At 43.3% G+C, this 17,220-nt stretch overlaps 1 protein-coding gene across 1 annotated transcript in view; it reads right to left on the reverse strand.

Annotated features, from left to right (window-relative positions):
* LOC147011556 (uncharacterized) overlaps positions 1–14,759 on the reverse strand; it is a 242,962-nt gene extending 228,203 nt beyond the window's left edge. Inside the window, exons 1-3 of the mRNA XM_085856348.1 lie at positions 14,423–14,759; positions 7,362–7,781; positions 1,202–1,615 (exon numbers count right to left, since the gene is read on the reverse strand). Of these exons, the coding sequence (XP_085712474.1) occupies positions 1,202–1,615; positions 7,362–7,781; positions 14,423–14,471 (883 nt within the window). The 5' untranslated portion in view covers positions 14,472–14,759. The remainder of the gene's footprint in view (positions 1–1,201; positions 1,616–7,361; positions 7,782–14,422) is intronic.
* Between the last annotated feature and the right edge of the window lie 2,461 nt (positions 14,760–17,220).

A 17,220-nucleotide genomic window follows, 5' to 3' on the forward strand; every position in this document is an offset into this window, starting at 1 on the left:
TATGTGTGTGTGTATATATATATATATATCCCAAGAAAAATATTCGTAACTTACCTGTATTTATAGTATAGGGTTCGACTTCTGATTTACAGTATATATTCAGTCAGAGCACAAAATTTTATTTGGCTGACCTCCCGCACCATCCACCCCATCCACCCTCCACCATTCCCCCATCCTTCCAAAACCGCCGAGCCACCATCACCACCACTAACCCACACCCACCATCCCCTCCTTCCCTCACTCCCAGAGAAAGCAGGCATGGTCAAAGATGCCGATGCAGCGACGTGCGGTGAGGTGTGCGAAGCATGCCAATCCACACTAATAATAATAATAATAATAATAATAATAATAATGAAAATTACTTCAACAAAATTATTACTTTATCTTTCTTCTCCATATTCTCATAATAAAGTTTTGTTGAAAATTTTCTGACAAAAGCTCAAATGGTAAAAAAAGTTAAGGCCTGGACAGTCACACAGACACACAGAAGTGATTGCAAAACCCCATTTTCTGCTGTGTGTGAATGGATTAATAAAGGAGGAAAAGTGAGGACGGATGATAAAAAATGTGAGGGCTTCATCTGATGTTCGACACCATGGTCAAAGATGCTTGAGGACACATGTTTCTAGTCATTACACAACAAAACATGTCAGAGGGGGTTGTCTTCAGATAATATGTGGTCGGAGTTTGTGCATTCCTCACCCTAAAACAGCCTTTGGCCCCCTGCGCCCCCCTCCCCCTAATTTTTAAAATCAATTAAAAAAACTCTTGTTGATGTCCCTGACACCGCCGCACTTTTGTCATCACCACCTCCCTCCCCCCAAATGAAACCAGTAAAAAACGAACCCCCCAGCCTCTTCAATGATATGAAGTGGTGATCTTGACAGATTTATTTAATAATGGTTTTGCTGTTGCTCAGGTATGATGGATCAATTGACCTTCTCCATCAAGGTTCTTTGTTATTATAAAATGCAGAAATGAAGGTTTATTGGAGGACAGAGGTTTGATATCCGGTCACTGGAGTGGATAAAACAGGACACGTGACATACAGATGGACAAGCTGAGTGGGTCTACCAAAGGGGGGTTCAATACAGCTCGAGAACCCCATATGTCTGGGATAAAAAGATTCATCAACAAAATAATACTTCATCAAATATTTATTATCCATCATAGTTCGTATTACATAACAAAAGAAACTCACCATCTACTTGAACCTTTGTTCGCTTCGATGATCTCGGTTCAAATCCAACATGTTCCCACCTCAGAGATCCACTCTGATAGAACTCAAACCGACACCCGTACATCCCCTCATCCTCCATCTTCAGATCTCTGATCCTCACCGTCCCGTCTCCCTTACTTGGGTTTCCCACGGTTTGAATCCTCCCCTTGAATCTCCTATCTGTATATTTCGAGGAGCTGTTGAAGATCACGTCCTGTTTCCTGTAATTATATTTTTTGAAAACCAATCCCAGTTCTTTTATGTAGCTTCCTTCATTGTGACGAAACTGGCAAGGAATAATCACATCCTCGCCCTGAACACCTTTCACCTCAAGTAGTGTGCAGAGTTTCATTTTCTCTTGTATTGTGCAATACGTCATGTCTCGACTCCATGATTCTGTGGGGAAAATAGGAAAATAATAATGTAAATATCAGGAAGTTTGTAGATTTCCTATGTCGGGATTACCCGGACACTCCATATTGGTTTAATATAACACATCATCAAAACACAACTAACACAGATACAAACTGTGAAACCTGTAAAGTACCTCCAAGTCGTCTGTGGAGGATTTCACATCTAACACCGTTAATTAAACTTTTGGACAACATTATTAAAATACATAATTAACGGATCCAAAACAGCTGTTTTGTAATTCCTCTTTTCTTCAGAAGCCGAATTCCAAATTTGTTTTAGCTCAGGATTTGTTTTAAACATGAATCAACTCCATTTTATGGTGGAATCAGCTTGGTGTTGATTTACCTGAAGATCTTTGGGGATTGAGTTTGATCCCCTGATGTGCCATTACACCTTCCATAACACCAGGTGGGTTGACTCGGCCTGTCATCCCACCAAGGTCGGCAAAATGGATATAAGCTCACTTGAAACAGGGGACACTGCATCAGCAGCACAGCCGTGCTCCCATCAATGATGCAACCAGCAACCACAAATTGTATACGATTTTTTAAATAATGGAAATGTCCATGAATACTCAAAATTTTCACAACTTGTAGGATTCCATGGAAAGAAAGCAAAAACTACATCTCTGTGCTTAGTAATAGGAAGGGAAACGAGAGTGGTCGGGAGCACACCTGCCAATCAACATTGTGGGGTGGGCCCACGGTGAGCTGTGCCAATCACACCTGAATGGGTGTGTTCAATGGTGTACTATTAAGTCCGTACGCTGAAACAGTAGCACCAACGGAACACCGCTTTTAAAGAAAGACATAACTTGAAAGAATTTCATGAAAAGTAAGCAAAACTGTATCTTTATGCATGGTAATCGGAAGGGAAATGAGAGTGGGCAGGACCACGCAGGAACTGGGCGGAACCATGCAGGAACTGGGTGGGTCAACGCACGATCTGGGCGGGACCACGCAGGATCTGGGCGGGACCACGCAGAAACTGGGTGGGACCATGCAGGATCTGGGCCGGACCATGCAGGAACTGTGAGGGACCATGCAGGAACTGGATGGGACCACACAGGAACTGGGCGGGACCATGCAGGAACTGGGAGGGACCATGCACGAACTGGGAGGGACCACGCAGGAACTGGATGGGATCACGCAGGAACTGGGTGGGACCATGCAGGAAGGTCATTCCTCCGTTTGCAAGGGTTGAGACTGGGGTCCAGTGAAGCCCATTCTGCAGACCCCTAACCCGCAGTACAGTTTTTCATGGGTACTAAATTGTTGACTCGGATCAACTGAATTAAAAAATTTAAGTTCTCAGAAAAATAACTCATTTTCACTTGATCAAATTGAGCCATTTCCACGTCAAATCCAAAAATTCAACCATTGCACGTCGATCAGTAAATCCTGCAAATGTCGTGATTTTTTTTTTAAAGATAGAATAACAAAACTGGTACCAACATAAAAGTTATGCATTTACCCTTTAATGTCGAATGTTGTTATGTTCACTAACATTTAACAACCGTCGCTTTGCTGACGGAAATACCAATCTTTGTTGCGATGGCTAATCTATGAGGCAAGAACAAAAAAGGATTCCTTGGAGAACTTTTCCTCATTGCGGAGATAACCAGCATTGCAAGTTGGCATTCGTAGTTTCACCACGTGTGACCGTGTACCCGTGCAAAAAAACGTCCTTTCTGTTTTTTTGCATTACAAACCTTCCTGGAATTTCCCTGAATCCTCTGTCGTAAGATTCATTGAAATCCCTTAATCCGTTCTCAAGTTATAGCACGACAAACAGACAGATATACAGCCACGGCTCCTTTTACAATATCGATTAGCTCATTTGATTAATCATGAATATTCATTAAAATTAGAAATGTTGCTTAGAATTAAAAAATAGTCAACTGCAGCACTTTTCAGAAATTATGTGATCGGTTTTTTGAAATCAAAGTCTGCAACATTGCATTTCCAAATCTAAGACAATTACAATGATAACCAATATTTAACTCCACCACCGAAGGTGAAGGAGGTTACTGTTTTCACCCCTTTCTGTCTGTTTGTTACTGATGAAATCTAAAGATTTCGGAAGTATATTGATGACTTCCGTTTCTGTTCGTTTGTTTGTTTGTTTGTAGGCACGACAACTAGAGAACGGAAGAAGCTACAAATGTCAAATTGCACCACGTGATTCAGGAGGGTGATGGCAAGTGCTGATTAGATTTTGGTAAAAATCGGTCAAAGTTGAAGGTCACAGTGAGGTCAAATATTCGATTTTTGATGGTTTGCTACAGATAACTCAAGAACAGAAGAAGCTACCAATGTCAAATTACACCACGTGATTCAGGAGGCTAATGGCTAGTGCTGATTAGATTTTTGGCAAAATAGGTCAAAGGTCAAGGTCACAGTGAGGTTAAACATACAAAAATGATAACTCGAGAACGGAAGAAGCTACCAATGTCAAATTAGACCAAGTGATTCAGGAGGGTGCTGGCTAGCGCTGATTAGATTTTGGTCAAAATAGGTCAAAGGTCAAGGTCACAGAGAGGTCAAACATCCAAAACATTCGATTTTTGATGGTTTGGTACAGAATCATCGTAGAAACTTCTGGTTTGCATCGCTACCTTCTCCAGAGACAGCTTTTATTAGACAAGGTCAGAGGTCAAGTTGGCGATTTCGTAAGTACCAGTCTATGACTGTTTGTTTGTGTACAGGATATATCAAAAAGTTGTGGACGGATTTGAACGAAACTTGGTGGACATGTTGGGTGTGTGACAAGGAAGAAATTATTCGATTCTGATGAAAATCCGGATCCGGATCCGCATCTGATAATTTTTTAAGTGATTCTTCACCATTGAGAGATAGGGCCAAAAACGATATACAGCACGATATCTCAAAAAGTTGGAGACTGATTCGGATGTAACTTGGTGAACAGTTTTGGTGTATGGAAAGGATAAATTGGCTCGATTTTGCTGAGGATCCGAATGTGGATCTTGATACGAGAATTATTAAATTTTTAAATTGATTCTTTACTATTGATAGACAGGGCCAAAAACGATATACTACTGCATGTATAGCATGATATTTCAAAAACGTATTGGGCCCGATATGCTCTCGTGGATCAAGCATTACATGGCGCAGATAAAGTATGCACTCTACCGATTGCCCTTATAGTCTACAAATGCTATTATAAGGGGTGTGGACACTTATCCAAACAAGAAATTCTAGTTTTCTATTTTTAATTACTTTTCTGATATTTCGAGAATTTATTTTTCATTTGGAAGTTGTGGGTTACGATTTGTAAATTAAAGGTGGAAAAGTCTGATTTTATGCAATTTAATTCCAGGCTGTATGGCAACAAAAGGTGAAAAATTTGGAAGGGGGTGTAGACTTCCTAGAGGCATTGTAGATACCAGGACCATGAGAAGGAGGGTGATCAAGTTTGTAAAAAATGTAACCAGGTAACTTGAAAGAAACATAGGAGATGTCACTGTCCAACTGACACTCAGATAGAGCAGGGAGGTCAGGTGAGTTGAGCTGAACAAAAGAGTGCACAGAAGAAAAGTTGGAGTGAAAGCTCCTGACATTAGAGAAACAATTATTAAAAGGAAATGAGCGTCTCTGCACACGGGGTGGTGGATTGGCACGTGCAAATAGAGATCTGTTCTTCTTAGATCATTGTATAACCATGTTCTTGGTGATAAAAACTGCATAATATAAGAAGAAGAAATCAGTCAAAGTTACCCAAACAAATTCACAAGCCAGTCCAAGAGACTCAAGAGGGTCCCACAAACTCATGTGAACACATTGTCATAACAATGCCACTCTGATGACCTCAGGAATGAATGAATTAAATTGCATAAAATAACCGAAACTAGAAATGGCAGAAGAGAAGAAAAGAAAGGAGAATAAAAGAGGAAGAAGAAGACAAAGACGACAAGGAGCAAGACGGAAAGTTGAGGTCCATGGTACATTAGCAAGAAATGAACGAAATCCATCCCAATCAGCTTTCCCGAACTGAAACACAGTGTGGTGAAAAGGATGGACTGGAGTTGAGAATGAGGAGTAAGAGACACAAACGGGAAGAATGGAATAATCCGAGTTCCCAATTGGAGGCAGGACATCAGCAACCCAGTCACCAGGGTTAGAACACAAAGAGAGATCAAGAAAATATCTTCCTTCAGATGCACGGTCAGGAATATGAATGGAAGAGGAAACAAGGTCGACAAAAGGGGAGGAGCTAACACGTCATTTACCTGTGATGTTTTACAAGTTGTTTGAGATGTTGAAGTGTGGCCCTAAATGGAGTTCTCTCATCCCCTCTTCCTGTCCAGGCTGGAGTCCCTCAGGGCAGCGTTCTGTGCCCTGTTGTTTTTCTGGTTTTCATCAATGATCTCTCCGACTCTCTGGAAAATCCTTTTTATCTCTTTGCTGATGACTCCACCCTCTGCCGTACCATCTGTCATCCCTCAGACGGGCAAGCAGCAGCTTCTTCACTCTCTGCAGATTTGGGTAAAATCACAAACTGGTCCAACATGTGGAACATGTCTTTCAATCCTGAGAAATCTTACACTCTCACTATGTCTCTCCAAAAGGAACGTTTGGCAACCCCCCCCCCACCCCCATCCACTTTTTCAATAATCGTCTGGAAGAAGTCCTTTCTTTCAAGCTTCTGGGTCTCACGATCTGCCATGATCTTTCCTGGGAAAGCCACATTTCAAACCTCACCTCCAAAGTCAGTCGCTGACTGTGCATCGTGCAATGTCCTTCCTCGGCCCACCTGAGCTCCTGACCACTTACAAAGCCTTCGTTCGCAGCCTGATGGAGTACTGCTCTCCCCTCTGGGCTGGTGCTCCTGCCTTCCACCTTTCTCGGCTTCATGCTGTGGAAACCAAGGCATTTCGGATCATTGGCATCTCCCGCAATGAGGCTGAGTCTTTGGGTTTCTCACTCTCTCACCACAGGCAGGTCGGTGGTCTTTCTGTCTTCTACCATCTCTTCTCCAGTCTCCCCCCCCGCTCTTTTCTCGATTTGTCCCCACCATATTTCGGCAGGGCACTCAAGGTCCGCCAATCACCCCTTTCTGGTAAAGCTACCAAAATCACGAATCACTGCTCACCTTCACTCTTTCATTCCTCTTTTTTTCCCACCTTTGGAATCAACTCCCTCACTCTATTCAATCCCATTCTTCCCTCCAGGCCTTCAAAGCAACTGTTCACCACCACCTCTTATCATCCCCCATCCAAATCCTCGATCTTTTCTACCCCGTTAATTCACCCCAAGCCCACCTCCTTCAAATTCCCTGCTTTCCTTTCTGAAAGTCCTGTAATGTCCATCTTCTATTCCCCATGTTCCCCGCCCCATCCCTCTCCCTTCCACAGATCTCCTAATGTCTCTGTTCCCCACTGTTTTGTCCTTCCCACCCCCCCCTCTTGTCTCATGCCCCCCTTTCTATGCGTTGTATGTTCGCTCTACACGAGCCTCGACAAGGTATACAAAAAATACATGTGCAGACGGTCACAGGAACGGAATGAAATAAAGAATTTATCACGAATTTAAACACAAATTTAACGATCTCCGTGGGCGGGAAGAGAAGGTAAAACAAATGGGATTTTGTTCTCTGTGTGTTTGTTTTGTCCTCCCAGAGTTTCGGGAATCGGTGCAGGATGAGGATGTTTGGAGAAATCTGATCAGGAATGTCACCAGAATTGTCATTTTGAATCAAAAACACTCACCGTCAACTCGTAGTCTTGTTCGCTTTCCATCACTCGCATAAAATGAAGCACGACTCCACGAACCCCAACTCCATTTCCGATGTGTGAACTCAAACCGACACACATACGTTCCCTCATCCTCCATCTTCAGATCTCCGATCCTCACCGTCCCGTCTCCCTCACTTGGGTTTCCCATTGTTTGAATCCTCCCTTTGAATCCCTCATGTGGATTATTCGTGGAGCTTCCGAAGATGACGTTGTATTGGTTATTATAATATTTATACCAAACCAATCTCAGATCTTTTATGTTGTTTCCTTCACGGTGATTAAACCGACAGGGAAGAATCACATCCTCTCCCCGCACTCCGATCACCTCTCGTTGTACACAAAGTTTATTTGTCCCGATCATTGTACAGATGTCCGTGTCCTGGTTCTGCGATCCTGGAGGGGAAATCAGATCAGATGTAAATATCGATCAGAACATAATTTAAAAACCGATCAAAAAGCATGAAGCAAAAACAAACCTCCTCCTTCAAATTCAAAACACCTCACCGTACTGGAAAACGTGGAGGCAGGAATACTGCACTGCAAATGTTGCAGACTTGTGATACCCTCTCCCACCTGGAGGTGGTGCTACACGAAACACATTTACATGAAGAATTTGCGTCCCTCCACTCCCTTCCCCCACTGAAGACCACCAGGCAAAGATAAAAACACCCCAATACATTAATTGGGGATATGCTTATCCTTTTTAGCAAGTATGGATGTAATTGGGCCTGAACTGCAGAAGGAGAAGCCCGCGAAACAAACAACCAAACCCACAAACAAACCACAAACACCATCCGTGAATTGTAGTAAGGATGAGGTCACACATTGAACTCAAATCCCTGAATCCACAGGTCCAGAGTTTTAATCTGAACTCGGTTTCGTCAATCTCCCCACGGATTATCTCGATATGATCGATATTAAAACGATTTGTTTCATTCAAAATTCTTGCAATGTGAGGAATTGACTTTGTGACGTCATGACAGGCTGTGTCTGAACCACAATGGGTTTGGATGGTCATGTTCGTTTGGAAGGAAACGTCTGTATAACATCATTAACATTTTGACTCTGCACTCGTGAAGCCAAAAGTGCGGATAAGCAGTTGATTCACCTGTTTGTGTGTGTGTGTGTGTGTGTGTGTGTGTGTGTGTGTGTGTGTGTGTGTGTGTGTGTGTTTTCATGATTAAGAATCATTTCATGATTAAGAAACAACTTAATTTCAATTGAATGTTCTATTTTGAACAGGAATCAACGCAAAAATCAGAAAACGAACTTGTAATTTTACAATACAGGACATTAGCTCTGAATTCACCCCGATCACACATGTGCAGAGAGGAGCGAGATGATATTTTTACTCTCCGTACGTCTGGCACTCTGGCAGTCAAACAAAATTTAAAATCACTCCAAACAGAAACCTTTCTTCAGGGTATTATAAAGGACACAAACAACAGGCACGAATAACTCATGTAAAGTGTTTGATAAGGTGGTGTAAAAGACGCTGCATTAATGGCGGTAAACTTCCGGAATGTTTTTATTCGACCATCCTGCTGCAAGGTCCAGACTCGGTCTAAATGTAAGTGGGTCGAGATGTGATCTCAGTCGAGATGTGATTGTGACAAAATATGTCATAGGGAAATGGGGGGGAGAGATGGGAAGAGTCCAAGATATTCCACGGATGCTGTACATTGTCGGTAATGTGAGTACGCCCAATTACTTTTGATTGAATCATTTAGGGAAATAAACTATGACGTATTGTGTTCAAATAAAATACACAAACTACAGCCAATAAAAATGTTGACACAGACAGAGATTTTATATCAAAATGTACAATGAACATAAACACGTGGTTTATGTTGTAATTTGGTGAAAAAATACAGCGAACTGTCTGATTGTCCACATCACGTGATATCTAACTTTTATTAAAACATTCCATAAAACAAGGATCGAGGATCGAAAACTGAACTCTGAGGATGTGAGATCCTGGGAATGATGAAGGATGTAAAACAGGAGCGGGACCTATTCAACACCTGTGACACCTGGTGCAAACTTCAGCAGTTTGGATTGGAGTTTGTGACGTCACGTTTTGTGAGGAAGTGTTTGAAAGAGGACGATAAATGATCTTTGTGAACAAGAAGTGTAGGAAAATTCTCCTTGTACCGGTTTGAGTTCAATCACCGAGGTTCGGAGACTGTGCCGGTTTTGGGTCCCAGATCCCGAGTTCCAGTTTGATCTCATCCACTGGGAAAACACGATGTTCTTCCTTTACTCCTCCATCATCCTCACTGGGATTCTTCTTTTGGCCTCCATTGGAGCAAAGTGAGGTCGAGGACATTTATTTCTGACTTGTAAATCCAACAATTCACTTCGCTGACAGGAATATGAAGGGGAAGAGGGATAGAGGAGGACAGGGAGAGAGAGGACTGAGGGGAGGGGGGAGAGAGAGAGACGAGACAGAGGAGGGAGATGACAGAGAAAGAGGTGGGAGGGAGGGGACGAGAGAAGGGAAGGGAAGGCAGTGCAAGGGGTGGGGAAGACCGTGTGAGGGAAGGGAGGTGGCAGTGAGGGGCAGGGAATGGCAATAAAATGTACCCAAACAGCAACATTTTCTTTTTAACCACCAGGTTCTATACAAAACTTGGCGGGAGCATTTAAAACCCACACTATCTACCTGGCAAAGGCCTGCTTGCCTGCAATCATGCTCACACATGCGCGACCTTTGCACTCCTCTGATCGGCTCTCTCCAAATCTGATTAATACATGCTATATATGGGGGAGCTGTTTAAAAATACCAAAGAACCCAACAAATCCATCTATCATTAACAGTGCCTGCAACACAGAGGGGAGCAGTGGGAGAGCAGGGATGGGGGATGGGTGAAAGCGGAGAGGAAAGGTGGGGGGAGTAGGGAGGGGAGAGGGGAGGGAGCGGGGAGAGGGAGATGGTTGGGAGTGATAGGGGTGAGAGGGATAGGGGTGGGAGAGACAGAGAGGAAGAGAGAGGGGTGGGAGAGGGGAGAGGGGTGAGACAGAGAGAAGGGGGAGGGAGAGAGAGTGAGAGAGAGCAGTGGGTCGGGGGGGGGGGGCGTGAGAATGGAATGCAGTGGGTGGGGGGGCGTGAGAGTGGAATGCGGAGTGTGCAGAGGGGGAGAGGGGAGGGGGATTCTGGCAGATTTGACGTCCAGTTTAGCGTCCACCCGAGAGATGGCACACACAGTGATTAATCACCCTGCCTGGAAAACACCAGGATTACAGTTTTTAGCTGGGTTGGGATTCGAACCCAGGCTCAACAGCTTCGAATGCATGTCTGTACCTCTTGGCTATCTTTCCGTGATGTGGCGATTCATTGCTTTGTAAAAACTGCTTTGCAACAACTTTTTACTCATCGTACTCATCTAATTAATTTTGCCTTCCTCACTCCAGAGACATCCTCTGCCGCCATATCACCATCGAAGCTTGAAGAGTGCTCACCAAGTGGCTTAAGCACTCAAGGAAGCACTCCAACAAAACGGTTGAAGAAATTTTTAAAAACAAAACGTTAAATAACTTATTTGCTTGCACATTTTCAGGGAGCCAGCCAACACCTGATGCCCCGCATGTCAATGTGGGCCAAAACGCAGGTGAGTGGCTCCTAAATTTTGCTCAAGTCGATAGATATACAGTACAGTATTCAGTCACAGTGTGAATATTGTAGAGCACTTGCCAAGTTGTTTAAGCCCTCAAGCAAGCACTCCAACGAAGACCACAATGGTTGATAAGGAACAGCTGGCTTGGCAAGCAATTCACGATCACTGACCGTTCAAAAACACACCATGCACCCAATGATACCCAAGCAATATCCAAGTTAGACAAAGAAACTTTTTTTTTTTTTAGCAGTCAGAACAATTGCGAGATGCAGTCAATCCATCCCTCAGAGCCACACCCTGTATGGAGCATCATTGCTGTCAAAGCAGTCTCCTGGGCTCCATCCATTCCATCAGTTGGGACCACACTCTGTGCACAGCATTGGTGCTGCCTCAACAGTCTCCTGGGCTATTGGGGCACAATCCTGTACAGGTCACCACTCCAACACAGGATCCTCAATGGCTCAATAATACCTGCAAGTTGGTACTCATTTTGCCAACCTCAGAAGGATGACAGGCTTTGGAAACTCCCTGTAGATTGTTGACTAAGAGGCATTATAAAAGTGTTACCTTCGAAGTGTAATTAGATGTCATTTGTCGAAAGGATGCTGATAAATGTGCCGGTGATGTTTCTGGGTTAAGTTTAGCCCCAATCGATAAATATGGTATCGTTCAGGAAGAAAGAAGATGTATCACCAACTCTGACTGTTTCCAGAAGAGGTTACTTTGTATTTAAATGTTACGTAATTATTTTGTATTTATTTTTACGTTTGTTCACTTGAATATTACTGTCATTAATCAAAAAAGGCTTTGGCACTCCAGAGATATAAAAAAATAAAAATCGAATCCATTCAGCCATCTGTGAGAAAAATGGCGCCACACAGACAGACAAACGGCTCTTCTCGTGTAGATTACGGTTTGAATTTGGTACTTTGTGGACACCTTGTGTGAATGAAAACAACCCGAATCGAATCACATCCTTCCGTTTAAAATACAGTACTTGAAATTCTGATAAATATACAGAACGGCATTCCGGATTTGGGACAATGGCTCCCACTTGATGTTTTTAGGAAATGAGCAATTTTGCATCGGACTGGGGGTTTCACTTCAGGACCTCATCTCCTGCGGACCCACAAAGCAATGTTCAGGCTGAAAGTGTCATCAAGATCACCAATCAGCAAGTGAGATTTGCCTCAATCCAAATGGGATGCTTACCTATCCACCTCCCATTGCTTGACTCCAGGAACATCCCATTTCAGGACACGAGTGACAGTCCGACCCAACGTCTCATGGGTCGCGAGCCATGAACGTTCCTTCCAACCACCAAAGTGCTGTTGAGGCCATCTTTGCCGCAGTATGTACCAGAGAAGACAGCAGCCAGTCAGAGTCGCCAAGTGCACTACTTTAACCACTTTGCCGTTGATCTTCCTCCTTTAGTGCATAGTCAGTCCATGCACATCCAACCAGCCAGAAGTTAGAGAGAGTGGAAGATAGCCACCGATGCGTGCCCCCATTTCAGTCCAGTCGTACAAAGTCAGAACACTCGACAGTTGTGTGTTGTCAGAACAGATAGCATCTACAGTAATCGAGAGAGGTGATTGATGAAAATGTGGGTGATGCCTCATCTGAGCTTTGTGATGCCCCGACAGGTCGGGTTTGTAAGGCCCCTACAGATGGTGGTGTGTCTGATAGTCTGACCAGCGTTGAGCCACCCCTGGTCTTGGGTAAATGTGAGGCCTCTACCTTCCAGTAGTCAGTGATGTATAATCAACCCTGTCGGTAGACAAGGTCTGGTGGACTTATACGCAGACCCCGCCAGGTTGAATGATTTTGTCTGTGATCCGTGACATGGGGAACTTTGAACTGTTCATTCAATTTTTTTGGTTTATTATCTTGCCAAAACGAAGTTTTTGCAAGTTATGTTAGTCAGCTTGTATTTTTTTTTATTTTTATTTTTTGGTTTGTCTGTAATCACGTATCGATCACTCTGCAGAGCACAGTTATCATTGGAAATTTTTGTAACTTCGCATATCGGAGGCCTATAGAGGTCCCTTTCAGTGCACAAAATTTTGAAGGTCAAGGTGAAAGGTCAAGGTCACTTTGTCGCAAATCAGGGGAGTCGAGGAAACCCTTATTTTTTGAGTAATTTTGATCGGATCGTCTTCAAACTTCATGGGAATATAGTTCATGGTCTGGTGCTCAGCTGATTAATTTTTGGTGGCGATCAGCGTTGACCTTCATGGTTAGCGCTGGAGGTCGAAAGTTTTTGACCCCAAGGTCAAATTTTGAAATCTTAGATACCATATCGAGTAATACCTCATATGAAAGCGCATGATAAGTGCTTGCCAGATCTGTCAAAAGTTTGACGCTATGACGTCATTTTATGACGTCATGACGAAAAAACGGATTTTTCATGAAAATATTATTTCCTCAGTTCTCATCAAAATCTCTTGATATTTCATGTACAACGGTCCTGGAGAGATACCATTAACCGTACGAAAATATAAAGGTCAAGGTCAAAGGTCAAGGTCACAAAAAGGTCAAGCATCGAGGTCGACGAAACCCTTATTTTTGAGTAACTTTAATCGAATAAATAAGTCACTCATGTTCACATTTTGGCAAGATACAGGTCACCCTGGGGTGACATTGGTTTATGTTGTTTTTTGTTTTGTTGTATCTCTGTATTGAATTATTGTTAAAGGAAAGATGTTGTATGGAGTGCTGCTCCAACCAGTCTGCGGAGCTGAGGATTGATGTTGGAGGTGGGATCAGGTCATGCATGCTGGGTACGGCACGGGAATTGGGCCTGGACTGTTTGTACATTGTAAGATTTGAACACATCCGATTGCTCTCCGAATATGTCTTCGATTATTCCTTCACGTGAAGGATCTTTATTCTTTCCATTTTGTAAGTTTTGTATCGATTGCTCAAGCGGTTGCAGAGATAACGAATTTAAAAAGGGAAAGGGAAAGCATTTTTTGTACGGAAAGTACAAAATGGAAATGGAAATGGAAAGTTTTGTACTCGGACTTCTTCCTCCGCATGCTCAGCGGAACCTTCGACCAAATTTTAAACCTGTCTTCTTCATATTCTCATTAAGCTTTGTTGAAAATTTGATGACGAAGTTGCAAAAAAATGGTTACAAATGGTGACAAAAAAACTCAAAAAGTGTTGCCCTGGACGGACACACACACACACACACACACACACACACACACACACACACACACACACACACACACACACACACACACACACACACACACAATGAAAACCCCCATCTATTGCTGCGCAAAGGCGAATAAATGTGTAAAAGGTGAGGGAGGGCCTCAAAAATGCTCCACAACATCGAGATTCGATTTGAATCCCCGCAGTGTGAAATTGAGAGAAGGGAGAGAGAAGGGAGAACAGTAAACGTACCGGAGAGAAGAATCCCAATGAGGATGATGCAGGAGTAAAGGAGGGACATCTTGTTTTCCCGGTGGATGAGACTAAAGTGGAACTCGGGATCTTGGACCCAAAACCGGCACAGTCTCCGATCCGCGGAGATTGAACACAAACCGGTGTAAGGAGAACTTTTATACACTTCTTGTTCATACTGATCAGTTATCTTCCTCTTTCAAACACTCCCTCACAAAATGTGACGTCACGAATTTCAATGCGGACCACTTTCTTTTCGCATCTGGTCCAACAGGTATTGAGCAGCGCACAGGTACCGCTTCTTATTTACCTTCTCAATCATTCCCAGGATCTCACATCCTCCCTCAGAGTTCATATATCGATCTTTGATCCTTGTTTCATGAAATATTCAGTAAAAGTGTTAAATATCACGTGATATGGACACACACAGTTCCCTTTATGGTTTTCCCCAAATTACACCACAAACCACACGTTTATCACAACTACATGTTCCATGTACAGCTTGGTATAAAACCTCCCTCTGTATCAGCGTTTTTAGTGGCTGCAGTTTGTGTATTTAATTGCACACATAAAATGATAGTTTATTTTACTCATTTATTCATGCAAAAGTAATGGGATGGTCCTGAATTACCCATAATGCACAGCATTCTTTTGCGTCCTTGGAATATCTTGGCCAGCATGGACTCCCTTTCCCCGCTCACCCCCCTTCCCCCTCCCCCCCCAACATCTTGTTCTCCAATCACAGCTGGACCTTCACACCCTCTGCACCTTGTTGCAGGAAGGTGAACGATCTTGAATTGACAAACACACTCCTCAAAAGTGATCCCGGGGTGCTTTTCAATCCCAAAGACTGGGTCTTGCCACTGCTGGAAATCAACAAAAGGTTTAAAGACCAAGAAGCGCGAATCCGAGTGGTGCTTGGGCTTTATTCAGGTCTGATTGAAGCACTCTTCCTTTTCATCATGTAGAAGTTTATAATTTAGTTTAATTGCCTTGGGTCTTGTTGTTTTGTTTTTCGTGGACCCCACGTGACTTTGTTTAGATCACAATCGAAACTCCAATTGAGTTGAAGATCCAAACTGTGAGCAAACCAAAGTGTTCATAAAGGATCACCTGGTCGAATAAAAATCTTGGGAGACCTTCAGATCGCGAAACAACAAAACGATTGACCAAACTCGCCTCTTACCCACTGCAAAGACCTCACATGGCGTCTCTCACAAAGACAAGTCTCTGTCTTTGAGCACAAATCTCAAGTCAAATCTCAAGTCTTTGAGGTCGAGTCTCAAGTCAAATATCAAGTTTTTGAATGCAAGTCTCAAGTCAAATCTCAAGTCTTTGAGGGCAAGTCTCAAGTCAAATCTCAAGTCTTTGAGGGCAAGTCTCAAGTCAAATCTCAAGTCTTTGAGGGCAAGTCTCAAGTCAAATCTTAAGTCTTTGAGGGCAAGTCTCAAGTCAAATCTCAAGTCTTTGAATGCAAGTTTCAAGTCTTTGAGGGAAAGTGTCACGTTGATGCTCAGGTCTTTCAGGGAAAGTCTCAAATTGAGTATCAGGCCTTTGAAACTGAGTCTCAAGTCAAGTCTCAATTTTTCAAAAGAAAGTCTCAAGTCAATTCTCACGTCTCACGTCTCTCACGTCGAGTCTCAGGAAAGTCTCACGTCGAGTCTCAGTTCTTTGAGGGAAAGTCTTAAGTTGAGTCTCAGGTCTTTAAGAGTGTCTCACGTCTTTGAGGACAAGTCTTAAGTCAAGTCTCAATTCTTCAAAAGAAAGTCTCAAGTCTTTGAGGGCAAGTTTCAAGTTGAGTCTCAGGTTACCGGAGTTTGACTTCAATTTGTGTAAAGTCCCACATCGATATAATTCTATAAAATAAAGCAGGTATGTCTGTCTGTCTGTCTGTCTGTCGGTCTGTCTGTCTGTCCATCCCTGAAGTTCTCCCTCAATTTTGGGGTAAGCATCGTCAAACCTTTTGTGAACCTTTTGGGGTCCTCGTGGTTGTTCTCATGTAGGTAGGAGGTTTCATAAATTTCCCAATACAATTATGATTTTGAGTTTCCAAACGTTAGAAGCTACTTTATATCGGCATGTCAACACATTCACGGGTTCGGCATTCAGTCTCACCATTTTCCGCAACGGTCGGGGAAATGAGGAACGTTCACTCGTTCTGTGATATCTCAACACAATCGTGGTTTTGAGTTTCCACCCAAAAACAATGCTGCTTTATCTCCATCCTCAGGTGGGCGGGAGATTTCATAAATTTCTCAACATAATTATGATTTTGAGTTTCCTCCCATATGAAACCTCTCTCTCTCTCTCTCTCTCTCTCTCTCTCTCTCTCTCTCTCTCTCTCTCTCTCTCTCTCTCTCTCTCTCTCTCTCTCTCTCTCTCTCTCTCTCTCTCTCTCTCTCTCTCTCTCTCTCTCTCTCTCTCTCTCTCTCTCTCTCTCTCTCTCTCTCTCTCTCTCTCTCTCTCTCTCTCTCTCTCTCTCTCTCTCTCTCTCTCTCTCTCTCTCTCTCTCTCTCTCTCTCTCTCTCTCTCTCTCTCTCTCTCTCTCTCTCTCTCTCTCTCTCTCTCTCTCTCTCTCTCTCTCTCTCTCTCTCTCTCTCTCTCTCTCTCTCTCTCTCTCTCTCTCTCTCTCTCTCTCTCTCTCTCTCTCTCTCTCTCTCTCTCTCTCTCTCTCTCTCTCTCTCTCTCTCTCTCTCTCTCTCTCTCTCTCTCTCTCTCTCTCTCTCTCTCTCTCTCTCTCTCTCTCTCTCTCTCTCTCTCTCTCTCTCTCTCTCTCTCTCTCTCTCTCTCTCTCTCTC

This window comes from Eptatretus burgeri, chromosome 15 (assembly GCF_056783735.1).
Source record: "Eptatretus burgeri isolate ZD-2024b chromosome 15, Ebu_testis_v1, whole genome shotgun sequence".
NCBI classification, from domain to species: Eukaryota; Metazoa; Chordata; class Myxini; order Myxiniformes; family Myxinidae; genus Eptatretus; species Eptatretus burgeri.